Source organism: Dasypus novemcinctus, chromosome 9 (genome assembly GCF_030445035.2).
Source record: "Dasypus novemcinctus isolate mDasNov1 chromosome 9, mDasNov1.1.hap2, whole genome shotgun sequence".
Classification (NCBI taxonomy): domain Eukaryota; kingdom Metazoa; phylum Chordata; class Mammalia; order Cingulata; family Dasypodidae; genus Dasypus; species Dasypus novemcinctus.
In genome coordinates this window covers 91909912-91926233 of record NC_080681.1, presented here as the reverse complement: position 1 = coordinate 91926233, position 16322 = coordinate 91909912, and the positions used below count along the sequence as shown (strand labels likewise).

Below are 16322 nucleotides of genomic sequence, written 5' to 3'. Positions count from 1 at the left end.
TGCCAGAGGCTTACTGTCCAATTAAAAGGCTGATGGCTGGGGTTGGTGAGTGCAATGGGGAGTGTGAGGAAAAGAAGGGTGACGGTTTTGGACAAGAGGAGGCTTGGTGAAGTCATTATGGGAGGAAGATAAGGAGTAAAGCATAAAAGAGGATAATAAACAGAAAGGCGATGGAGAGTAGAATTCGTTGGCCGAGGTTCCAATCTTCTGGGGTGGTAGCGGCTAGACAGATGGCGGAAAATATTATCAAGAAAGCAAAGGTTATGAGGAAGAAATAAAGTATTAAAGGCTGTGGGGGAAGTGAGAAGATCATTTAGAGGATAGGGTTGAGAATGGTATGTTTAAGACAGAAGCTTTGTGGTTTGTAGGAGACTGCTTTATAAACGAAGGAGAATGAGGGCAGTAAATATAGTAACGATAGATAGGAAGATGACAGTGAGGAGGAGTCTTTGTTTAAGGTTCCAATCGTCCGGCGCAACAGTGGCTAGGCCGATAGCGAGGGGTGTTGCTAAATAGACAATGGCTGCAAAGACAAAATCATCTTCTGTTTCCTTAAGAATAACTTTTCTTTAAATACTTAGTAGCATGCAATATTAGAAACCGTTTCCTAAAAGCAAGTTGGCAGGGGAGCTTGGTTGCTGTTAATCTTTCCTGTTATAAAATTACCTTTTATTATTATTATCATCAATTTAGTTTTATATATATATATTTAAGAATGACCTTTTGGAATTAGCCATTTAATACCTTAATGTAAACTATTGAAGATAAATTTTATCTTTACAGAACACATTCCCTTACGTAAAGTTATCACAATACCTTTTACACTTGCCGCATGCAAATTAAGTTTCAAGAGTTTATGAAAAATTAGCCATCCTACTTTAGGACAAAATACGTCTTTTTGCAAAACTTATTACATTCCTGTTAGCATTTTTACAAACTTTTAACCTTTTTAATATTCATATAAGTTTTACATTCTTTATATTATCCTGTGAAGAAAAATAAGTTATTCATTTTAATCTAGGCAAGAACAACTTTTTATGAAGATGTACAGTTAATTTTGTTAATTAAGACTTACAATTTTTTAAATTGTAGATATCTTATTAACATTTAAACTTATGTATTAATATAATAAACTTAAATATTAATATAAGCGCTTATTTAATTTTTGGCCATTTGAATAGAGCTCTTTTAAAGATTTCTAGTAATTTATATTTACCATCCGGAGGTATCACAATATACGCTGACATTGAACGAACAGACAAACACAGAACAATTACAACACATTAACAGAAATATATAATTTATTTACAGTTGACTCATAATTCTTACTTTCTTGGTATAGCTGCTTTTAAATCCTTTTTTATATAGCATATCATAGATTATACCCTTCAAGATTTCTTCTGGACTTTATGTTGCCTGTAATAAGCCAGGAGGGAATCTTTTACCTTCCTGGTCCACAGCAAAAGTGACCCTATCTATAAGGCGAGTATAGGTGTCTGGGTCCCAAAGCTGACACGTGGTAAGCCACGGATTAAAGGGGAGAAGAAGGTCCCAATATACTTGGAGCTGTTTCAAAGAGATCTTACACCGGTGAGTGTCTAGGAGACCGACGAGGGCCCGAACTTGTGGGGCTTGCTTAGCAGATAGGATGTTACCCATTGCTAATGGCCTTTTGGAGCCGATAAGAAAAGGGGCCCTTACCTTGAGAGCACGGCGATGGGAGCCGAGGTGCGCGGTGAGACGAGGGGTTGGAGCCGGTGGGGCTCCGACGGTGGTCGCGGGCCAAGAGAAGGCCCCGACGAGGGGAGGGCGGGACGACGAGCAGTGGAGCAAGGCAAAGGGGAGCGAGCACGGAGGGTAGGAGGTAGAGGTGAAGGCAGGGGTGGAGGTGCTCAGGCACGCGCTCCTGAGAGTTTTATTGGTGCCTCTTAATCATAGCGGGTCGGTATAAGCCCCCGACATGGAAGGAGAAAGCCATCCAGCGATTCTCCCAGACCGCCGTGGATCATATGAGGTCACCAAGGTTCAGGAGCAGCAATGCAGAGCGAAAAGATAGGGGTGAGAAGAGAGGAGAGCGTAGGGCTATGGTAGGGTTACTTCAGACGTGCAAGCGCGTGCTCCCGAGAAATCCAAGGCTCCTCTTAATCATAGCGGGTCGGTATAAGCCCCCGACATGGAAGGAGAAAGCCATCCAGCGATTCTCCCAGACCGCCGTGGATCATATGAGGTAGCCAAGGCTCAGGTAGCAGCAATGTTGCACGAGAGAAGCCCCGCGGTGAGAAGGGGGGGGGGGGGCCACAAGGTAATGGAGTGAGGCTGTGGTAGAGTTGCCTTGCCCCACGTTGTGCTGTGGTGGGGTTGCTTTGCCCCACGTTGGGCGCCAACTGCGGCGGCTTGCTCGGTTGGTAGAGGTGGGGTCTGGCTGCGGACGAGGGGTCGGTCCAGCTCTGGACGAGGGGTCAGTCCCGCTTGGGACGAGGGGTCGGTCCCACTTGGGACGAGGGGTCGGTCCGGCAGCAGACGAGGGATTGGTCTCACAAGGGGTTGCGCGGTTCGGCTGACGGGGTTGCCCGGCGAAGCCGGCGACGAAGGGGTCGCCCGGAGAAGCCGGCGACGAAGGGGTCGCCCGGAGAAGCAGGTGACGAACTGGGGACAAGGGAGGCCAGGCCCTTGTCGGGGGCTCCCAGGACTGGAGGGCGCACGGCAGAAGAACTACCGCGGAGACAAGGTAAACACGCAAGTCCACTTTACTGAGGGAGAGGCAACAGTTTTATAGGGGCTGGGGAAGGCTGATTGGTCGAAGCCACGCCCTGTTCTGATTGGTTGCCGGCAAAAGGTCAGTGGGCGGTACTGGACGGGGGAGGGGTGGTGGTTAGGGATTGGCTGTCGCTGTTGCTGGGGGAAGGGGTAGGGTTTAGGGATTGGTGGCTGCTGTTGCTGGGGTGGAGGGCAGACTGGATTTTTCCGCCCACGCCTGGCTGTTGCTGCTGTCGGGGGAGGGGAAAAGGGCAGACTGGATTTTTCCGCCCACGCCTGGCTGTTGCTGCTGTCGGGGGAGGGGAAAAGGGCAGACTGGATTTTTCCGCCCTGTGCCTGGCTGTTGCTGCTGTCGGGGGAGGGGAAAAGGGCAGACTGGATTTTTCCGCCCTGCGCCTGCGCGCAGGGAGAAAGAAGAAGGGTGCCGCCCCACAGGCATCGTGTGGCGCCATCCGGGAGGAGGGGTGGCCACGGAAGCATGGCTGCCGAGAAGGGGAGACCTGAGGGCACTCTGCGCCCATGCCGAGCTCCCTTCAGGGGTGGCGGTGAGTCCGACCAGCCACCCTATTATGGGGGCAGCGGCTTGGCCTGCCACGGCCGCTCCCCCGCCAGGCCAGCAAACCACACTTCAGCCTGAGCGGTGACCGCAAATTTCCATGTCTTGGTGTGAAATCTGGGCCTCTGGCCCTTGCAGATTTCCAGCTTCACTCCACTGTGGTCAGAGATATTATTTTGTATGATTTCGATCTTTTTGAATTCATTAAGCCTTTCTTTGTGGCCTAGCATATGGTCTATCTTGGAGAATGATCCATGTGCACTTGAGAAAAATGTATATTCTGCTGTATTCGGGTATAATGATCTATATATGTCTATTAGATCCAGCTCCTCTAATATACTGTTCTAATATTTTGTTTCTTTAGTGATTCTCTTTTGAGATGTTCTGTCCAGAGTTGATAGTGGTGTATTAAAATCTCCCACTATAATTGTAGAGGCATCTATTCTTTCACTTAGTTTTTCCAGTGTTTGCCTCATGTATTTGGAGGCACCCTTGTTAGGAGCATAAATATTTATGCTTGTTCTTCTTGAGAGATTGTCCCTTTCACTAATATGTAGTATCCTTCTTTATCTCTCACAATTGTTTCGCATTTAAAGTCTATTTTGTCTGATATTAATATAGCTACTCCTGCCTTTTTTTGGTTATTGTTTGCTTGTATGATTGTTTTCCAACCATTCACTTTCAGCCTCCATGAATCTCTGGGTCTAAGATGTGTTTCCAGTAGACAGCATATAGATGGCTCATATTTCCTTATCCAATGTCCCAGACTGAATCTTTTGATAGGTGAGTTTTATCTGTTGACATTCAGTGTAACTACTTTCAAGGAATTATTTATGTTAGCCATATTTTTTTTTTTTTATATTTATTTTTTTTAAATTTTTTTATTTTTTATTGACTTTGTAATAATATTACATTAAAAATATATATGTGAGGTCCCATTCAACCCCACCCCCCCACCCCCCCTCTCCCCCCCCCCCCCCCAACAACACTCGTTCCCATCATCATGACATATCCATTGGATTTGGTAAGTACATCTTTGGGCACCTCTGCACCTCATATACATTGGTTCACATCATGGCCCATACTCTCCTCTATTCCATCAAGTAGGCCCTGTGAGGATTTACAATGTCTGGTGATTACCTCTGAAGCACCATCCAGGGCAGCTCCATGTCCCGAAGACGCCTCCACCTCTCATCTCTTCCTGCCTTTCCCCATACCCTTTGTCCATTATGTCCCCTTTTCCCAATCCAATGCCACCTCTTCTGTGTGGACACTGGATTGGTTGTGTCCATTGCACCTTTATGTCAAGAGGAGGCTCAGATTCCACCTGGATGCTGGATGCAATCCTCCCATTTTCAGTTGTAATCACTCTAGGCTCCATGGTGTGGTGGTTGTCCTTCTTCACCTCCATCTTAGCTGAGTGTGGTAAGTCCAATAAATCAGATTGTAGGTGCTGGAGTCTGTTGAGGCTCAGGATCTGGCTATCACATTGTCAGTCCAGAGATTCAAATCCCCTAAATATATCTTAAACCCCAACATTAACTGCACCTCCAGCACATTAGCATGGAAGTCTTATGAAGGGAGATCCCATCTGAGTCCAGATTCATCACACATAAACACCATTTCCAAAGAGGGGCCATCTGCCCTGGTAGTTAACCCCATCGGCCATGACCATAACTCCCATGGGTCTCTTTAGCCCTCAAAGGAACCAATATCTGGGGGTTGTATCTGCTTTATCTGTCTCTCTGACTCTGCTCAGTTGTGCATGAGGGCAAACCTTCTGCCAGCCTCCAGACTCTTTTTTAGAAACTCGTAGCCATATAAACTCATTTCTCCTTTCCATTTCCCCCTTACTTTAGGTCAAACAGCATTTTAAAGTCATGGTATTTTATGTAGACATGGATATTCTGCTGATCCGCATTGAACCTTCCGTATAAGGTCATTTTCCAGTTGCATCATCAGTTGGTAGTTGATAGTGGTCCCTCGTTGCCAGGGAGGCTCATCCCCGGGTGTCATGTCCCACGCTGGGGGGAAGTATGTTAGCCATATTTTGATTGGACTTGTGTTTGTCATATTTTGTTTGTTTGTTTTTTCCCTTCTCTTTTTGTCTTTTTTGTTGCTCTTATACTCTCCTCCAACTCTGCTTCTCCTGTTTTTTCCTTTCTTCTTGCAGAACTCCCTTTAGAATTTCTTGAAGGGGTGGTTCCTTGTTGGCATACTCTTTCAATTTCTGTTTATCTGTGAATATTTTGAACTCTCTGTCATTTTTGAATGCCAGTTTAGCTGGGTAGGGTATTCTTGGTTGGAAATTTTTTTTCTTTTAGTACCTTGACTATATCATACCACTGCCTTCTTGCCTCCATGGTTTCAGATGAGAAATCAGCACTTAATCTTATGGAGCTTCCCTTGTATGTGATGGTTTCCTTTTCTCTTGCTGCTTTTAGAATTTTCTCTTTGTCTTGAGCATTGGATAATTTGACAAGTATATGTCTTGGGGTGGGCCTGTTGGGGTTTATGATGTTTGGGGTGCGTTGTGCTTTTTGGATATGTACATCTGTCTCTCTCAGTAGATTTGGGAAATTTTCAGCCATTATTTCCTGCAACACTCCTTCTGACCCCTTTCCCTTCTCTTCTCCTTCTGGGATGCCTATAATACGTATGTTTGTGCATTTTGCATTGTTATTCAGGTCCCTAAGTCCCAGCTGGATTTTTTCTATCTTTTTATCAATCAATTCTACTGTCTGTTTGATTTCCAATGCACTGTCTTCCACATCACTAATTCTCTCCTCTGCCTCTTCTAATCTGCTGCTATTTGCTGCGAGTGCATTTTTGTTTTCTTGAACTGTGGTGTTCATTCCCATCATATCTGTTATCTTTTTGCATATGTCTGCAATTTCCTCTCCAAGTATTTTCTTCATATTGTTAAACTCTTCCTTTACTTCATTAAGTTTGTCTCTGATATATGTTCTAAGATCTTTAATTACTTGTCCGAAGTTCTCCTCCCCTTCCTGGTTTTTAGTTTGTTCATTGGATTCAGCCATGTTGTCCTGATTACTGGTTTGGTTTGTAGTTTGTTGTTGCTGTCTGGTCATCATTTTATCTTGACAGGTTTAATCAGTTCCTTAGCTTCTTTGTCTAATCTTGGGGATTAATTAGCTGTTGTTCTTGCATAAGTGTTATATCTTCTCTTTGCCACTTTGTTCTTATTCTAATTTCTTGTTGCTGGCTGAGTACACTTTGAAGGAAAATATTACGGCCAGGGAAAGGCAATTGTGTAAAAAAGGAAAATGTGTAAAGTAGTATTGGTAATAAATGTTAACAGAGCAACAATATGAGATCTGGGAGGATGGATATTAGATTCATCTAAGTTGTGTAGATTTATAGCAGTAAGTAGAGTACCTATAATGAGATAGTCTACTGAATATGGGAGGAATATAGTATGAATTAAAAAGCCAGTGTTTTCATGAGAGAGGGAAAGAGAAAAGAAAGACAATAGCATCAAGAGTGGATAAAAGGCAGAAAACAAAACAAAGGTATTAGAAATTAAAAGTTAGACAATTTGGGGAGCAAAGAAAGGGAGGTGGAATATAGGAGAGACAGTAGATGATGGAGGATATGAAGATGTGGGGGAAAGGGGATAGTGTAGGTGGCCAAAATCAAGTCACACAGAAACGAGGAAATGGAGGATGAGGAAACCCAGCAAATGTGAGGTGTTCCCTGCAGCACCTATTGTATAATTAAGATAAAATAAAATAAGAAGAAAAAGAGGGAAAAGAAAAAAAAGAGAAGAAGAAAAAAAGGGGGAGGGTGGGTAAAGAAAAGGGAGGGAAACAAGCAAGGAAAAGAAAAAAAGAAAGAGGAACAAAACCCTAAATAAATGATAAATGGGGGATACAATGGGAGAAAAGACTAGGAAATAATGCAACCAAGACAATGAAAAAAAAAAAAAAGAAAGAAAAAAGAGAAAAAGGAAAGAAAAGAAAAGAAAAAAAAAACACAAACGCCAAGGGCTAGGATAATCAAGGACCTCAGATGGCCCTCAGGGCATGGTGGATTCAGGGATGGGAAGTCTGTGATATTGCAGACTCAAGAGGTGTGAGTCTCTGGGGTGTGGGTCACTAGGGTTTAGGGGACACAGACCTGGCAACCTCGAATCCAGTTAACAGGGAGCCTGGGCGCACCACAGTGCAAGACAGCCTTCAGGGATCCTGCAGCTGGGTGCCAGCCCTATGGGGGGGAGTCACATCCACAAACTCTGACCTCTGTGTCAGAAACCCAAAATTCCCCCTCTCACAAGAGTCTCTTCTGTCGCTGTCTCACCAAGTCGACTTCAGGACACCTCCCACCCTGCAAGACCCTGAAACAGCCTACTCGGGGCGCCTCTATATTACAACCAATTTAAGGACTCCGCAGATCTGCAGCCAGCCCTAGGGGGCGGGGCTCTAGCCGGAAGTGCTGATCTCCGTGTCAGAAACTGAAAATTCCACGCCTTGCATAAAACTCCTCCGTCTCTGTTTCACCCATTGGCTTCCAGACACCTCCTGCCCTGTAAGCCCCCAAAACAGCCTGCTGGTGACGCCTCTATATTGCAACCAATTTAAGAACCACTGCAGATCAGATTGGCAGCCAGCCCTAGGGGGTGGGGCTCTAGCCAGAAGCACTGATCTCTGTGTCAAAAACCCAAAATTCCACATCTGGCAAAAAACTCCTCCATCTCTCTCTCACCAAATCAGTTTCCAAACACCTCCTGCCCTGCAAGCCCTCGAATAGCCCTCTCAGGGCTTATGAATTCCCCAGCACAGCAGAGCCTTCAGGAATGCTGCTGCTGTGCTGCCCACCCCAGGGGGAAGCATCCTCCGCTGCAGCCCCTATCTCCGTGAAAGAGAGCCTAAATTCTACCTTTTACACGAATCTTCTCTGTCACCATCCCACCAAATCGATGTCCAGAAACCTCCTGCCCTGCAAAATCCCGGAACAGCCTGGTCCTGAAAAATTTCCAATGCTGCCCAGCTGCTTCTTTGCAGGAGGGACTATAAGGTGCATTCACTCAGACACCATCTTGCCCCGCCTCCCTGGCTAGTTTCTTTTACTCTAGGGTTTTATTTCACTTTGTGTTTTGTTAAGGGTCCTCTTTGGCAATTGATTCCACTTATTCTATCTTCTTGTGGTTGTCTTTGTTGTCACCCCAAAATATTAAGACCATAAAAAAGGAAAGAAAGAAGAAGAGAAAAAGAATTTTTAAAAGGATGGAAAAGGAACCACAAAAGAGCAAAATATGATAAAAAATAAAAAGGAATAAGAATTTAAAAAGTGGAAGAAAAAAAAGAAACAGGAAAAAATAAAATAAAAGCCTGGAAAGATGAGAAGAAAAAATTGAAGACCAAATAAGAGAAGGTGGGATGAAAGAAAAGCAAAAGAAGAGGGAAAAATGAAAGAAATAAAGAAAATAAGAAGGAAAAAACCCCACAGCTTTTCTCTCAGGCTACTAGCAACATCTTAGGCTGCCAGTGCTCACCAATCAATCACCCTGTGGCCTGCCCTCTTCAAGTAAGGTACCCAGATGTAGAGTACAAAATAAAGAATAAAGAATTTTAAAAAATGTAAAAATCTCAGTCTAAAGTTCCCTGTCACAAGGCTGCAGTGACCCATCATGTACTCGACCCACTAATTTTTTAAAAAATTTGTGTAAAGTTGGTAGTAATGTCACCACTTTCATTTTTTTTTTAGTAATTTGAGGCCTCTCTCTTTTACTCTAGTCAATCTAACTAACGATTTATCAATTTTGTTGCTCTTTTGAAAAAAACAGCTTTTGGTTTCATTAATTTCCTTGTTTTATTTTTCTCTATTATGTTTATCTTTGCTTTAATCTTCATTATTTCCTTCTTCTAGATTTGGGTTTAATTTCCTCTTCCTTTTCAAGTATAGAGTTTGGTTATTAATTTTAACTATTTACTTTTTTTTTTTAATATAGGTGTTTATAACTTTCCCTCTAAGCACTGCTTTTAGGGCATCCCATAAGTTTGACATATCTTTTTGTTTTATTTTGTCTCAATGTATTTACTAAGTTTCTTTATAATTTCTTCTTTTATCCCTTAGTTGTTCAGGAGTGTCTTGTTTAATTTCTACTATTTGTGAGTTTTCCGGTTCTCTTAATTTCTGCTTTCATCCTATTGTAGTCAGAAAAGGTACTTCGTATGATTTCAGTCTTTTAAAATTTATTCAAACTTATCTCATGGCCTAATGTATGGTCAATTCTGGGGAATATTCTATGTGCTTTTGAGAAGAATGTGTATTCTGCTGTTGTCGGGTGGGGTCATTGGTGACTTGGTCATTGGTGATTTTGACATGGGCTGTTTCTGGGAAGTGGTGAATGTGAAAGCCTGACAAGTGAATTCAAGAAAGTATGGTATGAGAAGGAAAGGAAACAATGCGTATATTTGATCCTTTCTTGAAGTTTTGCTATAAAGGGGAATGAAGAGATGATGCAGAAGCTGGAGCAGAACTTGAGGTTGAGGGAAATTTTTTGTTTATTTGTTTGTTTTGGTTTTTTCCAAAATGAGAGATATTACTGCAAGTTTCTGTGATGACTGCAATGCTCTACTGCTCTATTTGGGAAGAAAGCTTGATGAGGCAGGAGTGTTGTCTTTGGGATAAGAGGGAATGGCATCCAGTGCAAAGTGGGAAGGGCTCACTTAAGGAGCAAGGATAATTTTTGAACTCTCACAAGAGGGAAGAATATGCTGGACTTGGTAAATTTGGTAAGGGGAGCTTGAGGAAGCTCTCTCCTGAGTATTATTTTTTTTCCTCAAAATAAGAAACAGGGTAATCAGCTAAAGTAGGGAAGAATGTGTTGGATGCTTGAGTAGAGAGAAGGAATAAAATAATGGTCTACATCTTTAGAGAATGAGAGATAAAGGGGTGACCAGAGAAATGTAGAAGGATTGCTGGGCAGCAATAAAGCACTCACTTGAGGTTAGTGGACATGAATTCAAAGTGAACCCAGTCAGCACTGGTTGTGCAGTTTTCTACAGCCACATTCATCTTCTGGAGTGAGATGCAGAAGAGGTGGAGAATTGGATTTATACATGTTGGAGTTTTGCCAGCCAAGTATAATGGAAGGAGAGAGGGGCAAAGAAGTTGTGAAAATTTGCAAGGGAAGGATTGTAATAATGGACCATAGAATCTAAGCTGGGTAAGAAGGTGAATGAAAACAGGAGGGGGATAAGCAGTATTGAAAAGTTAACGTCAATGGAATTAGATGTTCCAGAATGGTCAAACACTTGTTGAAATTGAGGTACAGAGAAAAATAGGCAGTGGTGAATGGAAAGCAGAATGTGTGAAACTGAGACAGGGGAGAGGCTACAATTATTGCTAATGACAAGATCTAAGGAATTACTATAGAGTTGGGTGGTTGAGGTGAGGTAGAAGACTTGGAAGTTAGCTGGTGAAAGGACTGAAAAGCCAGGGTACTGGCATAATCATTTATTTGAATATTGAAATCACCAAGAATTCTGGCAGCATTAATTGAGTGACTTTGGAGAAGTTATTTGACTTCTTGGTCCTTATTGCATAGGGTTGTTGTAAGGATTAAATGGGATAATGTGTCTCAAATACTTATCATAATAGGTGTTCATAGTAAATGCTTAATAAAACAACAGCAGCAAATTTGTGGCCTTATATAAACTCAAATTTGGGTCCCTAATAACATTTTCAAAAAGGACCCCTGTACCCCTAATTACATGTAAATTTTAAAGTTAAACAGCAGTGCGAATACTTACTGCTTCTGAGATTGTTTCTCCCCTACTTTTTTGTTATTTTTTCCAGAAGTTTGCAAACTCCTGGGAGAGGTAGAAAGAAAAATGGTAGTATCAGTATGATATTTTAAAAAATTAATTTGTTGTCTAATTAATTACTCATTCAATATCTTCTAATAACAACTATTTGCCTTCATTTCATTTAACAATTTTGTTTCTTTAATTTCTTCCTAACAGAACCCCAACTAAAGAAGATTGAAGAAATGTTATATCTAGAAGGCTTGTCTGAAATAGCTCTGAGTAGTTCCAGTGAACAAACTGCATACTTATTGGTGGAGAGAAGTACACTCTTGGGGAAACTGGAACTTATGGACTCCAAGTCAGAGTCAACACGATGTGTGAGCAATAACCTACAGGTATTCCAAAATTAACTACATCATTGAATAGGAAGCAGCCCAGTTTAAAAATGCATTCATTTGTGAAAACATCAGGAAGCTAGTTTTAATAGTTCTTAAGACTGCAGGCTCTGGATTAGGTAGACTTCTGTCACTTTGTAGTATGACATTTTTTATTTATTTTATTTTGTATTTATTTCTCTCCCCTTCCCCTCCCCCTCCCCCCAGTTGTCTGCTCTCTCTGTCCATTCGCTGTGTATTCTGTGACCGCTTCTATCCTTATCAGTGGCACTGGGAAATCTGTGTTTCTTTTTGTTGCATCATCTTGTGTCAGTCCTCCATGTGTGCAGCACCATTCCTGGGCAGGCTGCACCTTCTTTCGCGCTGGGCGGCTCTCCTTATGGGGTGCACTCCTTGAGGGTGGGGCTTCCCTACGTGGGGGACACCCCTGCGTGGCACAGCACTCCTTGCACGCATCAGCACTGCACATGGGCCAGCTCCACATGGGTCAAAGAGGCCTGGGGTTTGAACTGCAGACCTCCCATGTGGTAGGCAGAAGCCCTATCCATGGGGCCAAGTCTACTTCCCTAGTGTGACCTTCAGTAGGTTAGTTAACGCTCTTAATTTGACTTGAGCCTCAATTTCCTCATCTATAAAATCTGTGATTAATTCAATTATTACACAAGATGATCATGAAAATAAAATAACTTAATGTATATAAAGCTTTAGAACGTACTTGGCACTTACTGAAAACTTACCATTTGCCAGGCTTTGTGTTTGTGAATGAGAAAACAAGGTAAACTATCCATGATCTGGACTTGGAAGAAACTTCCAAGCTAATAGAGGAAAGAAATAAGCCAGTGGTTTTAGTTCATTGTGGAAAGTTAAGAGGAGGAGCTAAGTCAGACAGGATAGGTAGGGCGATCAAAAAGGGTTTCCAGAAAGAGATAATGTAAATAGTGTTTTGAAATCTAGGTGAAGAAACAGGGAAAGGCATTCATGGCAGAGGACACAAAATGTATGATACATGCTGGTTCATGTAAGCATATACTGGGAAATGAGGCTGGAGATATTTTCAGGAACCACATCATAGTAATACTGTCTATGCTAAGTTAAGGAATTTGGACTCAGCACCCAATATGGTTCCTGGACCATACTAGAGGTGTAAAAATATTTTGAATGAATGAATGGTTGACATTATTATAGAATGTTTGGAAGTCACTAAATGATTTTAAGAGAAGAGTAACATGATCTGATTCGTGTTTTAGAAAAATCACTTTAGCAGTCGTGGAGGGATGGATTGAATAGGGGCCAGATTTGAAACAAGGGACACAAAGGGGAAGTTTTGCAGTAATTTATCAAAGAATGAGAACCAAAACCAAAACCCAGAGGGTAATTGGAGAAGGGAAGATGTGCAAAAGAGTTATATAGGAGATGGAATCTATTAAACAAATTGTTTGTGCTAGGGTCGAAGTTTTGGATGACTCTAAAGCCATCTACCCAGTTACTGTTAGGGCATAGTGTTTCTACTGATAAACAGAAAAAATTAAAACAGATATTCCAAAGGTATTTTTGTTATTATGAAATGTAACCCATAAAATTTGTGGTGCCTACCTAGTAATATTTTGCCTGTGCTAATTATAATTAGTCTGAGCATAAAGTAATCAGGTGGGTCACTTTCTTTTGGTAGAAATTGATTCTAAAATTGATAAGAAAATGCAGAAGACATAGAATAGCCTGGAATAATCAAACAACTAGTTGGAGTTGGAGGATTCACACCGCCTCATCTCAAGACTTAATATAAAGCTACAATAATCAAGAAAGTGTAATATAGTCTTAAAGATGGATACATAGACATAGATCATTGGAACAGAATAGAGTCCAGAAATAGGCCTACATATATAAAGTCGATAGCTTTTTGACAAGGGTGCCAAAGCAAATCAATGCAAAAAGGATGCTGGTGCAATTGGATAGAAATATGCAACAAACAAACAAACAAAAACCTCCTCAGCTCCTCAACCCTTATCTTACACCATATACGAAAATTAACTCAGAAAATGTTATTGAATGTAAGAGATAAAACTTATAGAAGATCTATGTGACCTTACCTTGTGTTTGACAGCACAACTTTTATAAGACACAAAAAGTACAAAGTATAAAAGCCAAAAATTGGACTTCATAAAATCTCAAAACCTTTGCTCTTCAAAATACACTGTTACACAGACTGGGAGACCATATTTTCCATATATATCCAATGAAAGCTTTCTATCTAAAATATACAAATAACATGTACAACTCAATAATAATAAGACAGCAACCCAGTTAAAAAATGGGCTAATATTTAAACAGATTATTACCAAAGAAGATATATGGATAGAAAATAAGCACATGAAATGAAAAGTTGCTCAACTTCATTAGTCATTAAAGAAATGCAAACTAAAAACCATGGTGAGATACCATTACAAGTGCATGGGAATGGATAAAATTTAAAAGGCTAACAATACCAAGTGTTGGTGAAGCTGTGGAGCAACTGGAATTCTCATATCCTACTGTACCAACCCAGCTCCTGGAGGGGACAAGTCAGGGTGGCTGCAAGACCAAAGAACTCACTCGGCACTGAGTCAGACATAAGCTTTTAGGGACTTGGGGACAGGAGAGGATCTCCAGTGATGACAAGCTGGAAAATGAAAGTAGCATGCTGCGAAGAGGTGGGAAAATGAGGGGCAAAATAAAGGTTTCAGAAAAAGTCATTTTATAACTGTTTTTGCTAGGGTCACATGAAGCACATAAATGGTGTCTGGTGATGTTATTGTTGGAAAAAGTGTAAAGCCTGGAGAAAATTACAGTTTACTATACCATCTGTATGTTTTTTTTTTTCCTCCAGGGAGGCTATTTACTTTTTAACTCATGTCCAGTATCTTATTTTCACTATCCATGTCAGTACACGTACGTCTGCTTAGTCTTTTTAAATGTTTTTTTTTTATTTTTAGAGAAGTTTTAGATTTAAACAAAAATTACACATAAAGTACAGAGAGTTCCCATATAGCTTCTTCCCAGATACACATAGTTTCCCGTATTCTTAGCATCTTACCTTAGTGTAATACATTTGTTAGAACTGATGAACCAATATTGAAGCATTGCTATTCACCAAAGCCTATAGTTTACATTATGGCTTAAACTTTGTGATGTTCAGTTTTATAGATGTTGACAAATGAATAGTGTCATCTATCTGTCATTACAGTATCAATCAGAACAGTTTTACTGCCCTAAAAATGCCTTGTGTTCCACCTACTCATCCTTCCCCTTCCCCTCTGAGCCCCTGGCAACCACTATCTTTGTATCATGTTAAAAGTTATTCCATTAATACAAGATAATAACTACAATAACATTAAATTTGCTATGATCTGTGGTTGCGTTGCGCTCTCCCCTTATATTTGTTCATTCATCAATCTTGAGGGATTTGGGACGATGTTGGCTCTGACTACTTCAGGCTAAGAAGGGACTTAGATATTATGTGGCAGAGGGAAGACATTATTTTGCCTGCAGTTGTAGATACTCCTTGTTTTGGGCATGAGACGTGTCACTTTTTAATCAGCTAGTCTTTGCTATATATGAATATATGACACTTTATCCATTCTATATTTTTATTTGGACTATTTCCAGTTTGAATCTATTATGAACATATTATATCTTTTGTGCTGATATGACTATTCTTATGTATGTATCCTAATGCTTGCATTTGTAGAGAGTATATACCTTGGAGTAGATTTAGGGAATCACAGAATATGTAGATCTTCAGCTTTACCAGACAATATCAGAATATCCTAAGTAGTTCTACCATTTTATACTTGCATTAGTAATGTATGAGAATTCCCATTGCTCTTCATCAATACTTGATATTGTCGGACTTTTAATTTTTTGCTAAACTGTTGGGCGCATAGTGGTATCCCATGTTGGTTTTGATTAGCATTTCCCTGACTACTGATGAAGTTAGTATGGTTATTGGCCATTTGGATTTCCTCTTTTGTTAGTGCTTGTTCATTAACAAGCAAGGTCATCTATCTATCTATGTTTATAATTTTCCCCACAAAGCTTTTGAACATTTTTGTTAGATTTATTCCTAAGTACTTTGTATTTTTGGATGCTATTAGTAGAAAATGCTATCTTTGAATTTTTAAAATTTTCTAATTACCTATTGTTGGTATTTAAAAACACAATCATTTTTGTATACTTGTATACTGACCTTATATCTAGTAATCTTACTAAAATATCTCATCTGTTTTAATAATTTGAAGACTTAAAAATGTTTATATGCAAAACCCTATCATCTGAGAATAGTGATAGTTCTCTTTCTTCCTTTTGAATCCTTATTCTTTTAAACCTTTTTTTTTGCCTTACTGTGCTGGCTAAGATTTCCAGTATTATGCTGAATAACAGACATCCTTGTTTTGTTGATATCAGAGAGGAAACACTTAACAATTCACTAAGTATCAGATTTGTTGAAAGTTATTATTTTTTTTAAATATACCTTTAGTGGATTAAAAAATCCAATTTGGATTTTATTCCTAGTTCATTAAGAATTCTTTTATTAGGAATCTGTGTTGAATTTTTTGAAATGCTTTTTCTGTAGCCATTGAAATAATGAAATAGCTTGTCCCCTTTAATCTGTGGGTATGAGAATATATTGATTAATTTTTCTAAAGTTAATCTTACCTTGCATTCCTAGGATAAATGCAATTTGTTCATGACATATTATCCTTCCTAAATATTACCAGATTAGATGTAATAAAACATTGTTTAGAATTTTCATACATATATGTGAAATTTCCAGTGATTTTTCTTTCTTGTATAATCTTTGTC

General features: G+C 40.4%; 1 protein-coding gene across 4 annotated transcripts in view; it reads left to right on the top strand.

Annotated features, from left to right (window-relative positions):
• Positions 1-16322, top strand: part of CCDC30 (coiled-coil domain containing 30) — a 283097-nt gene that overhangs the window by 37687 nt on the left and 229088 nt on the right. For all 4 annotated transcript variants that reach the window (XM_058303777.2, XM_058303779.2, XM_058303778.2 and 1 more), the window contains one exon: positions 11305-11483. In XM_058303777.2, coding sequence (XP_058159760.1) covers positions 11331-11483 — 153 coding nt within the window. In that variant the 5' untranslated portion in view covers positions 11305-11330. The remainder of the gene's footprint in view (positions 1-11304; positions 11484-16322) is intronic.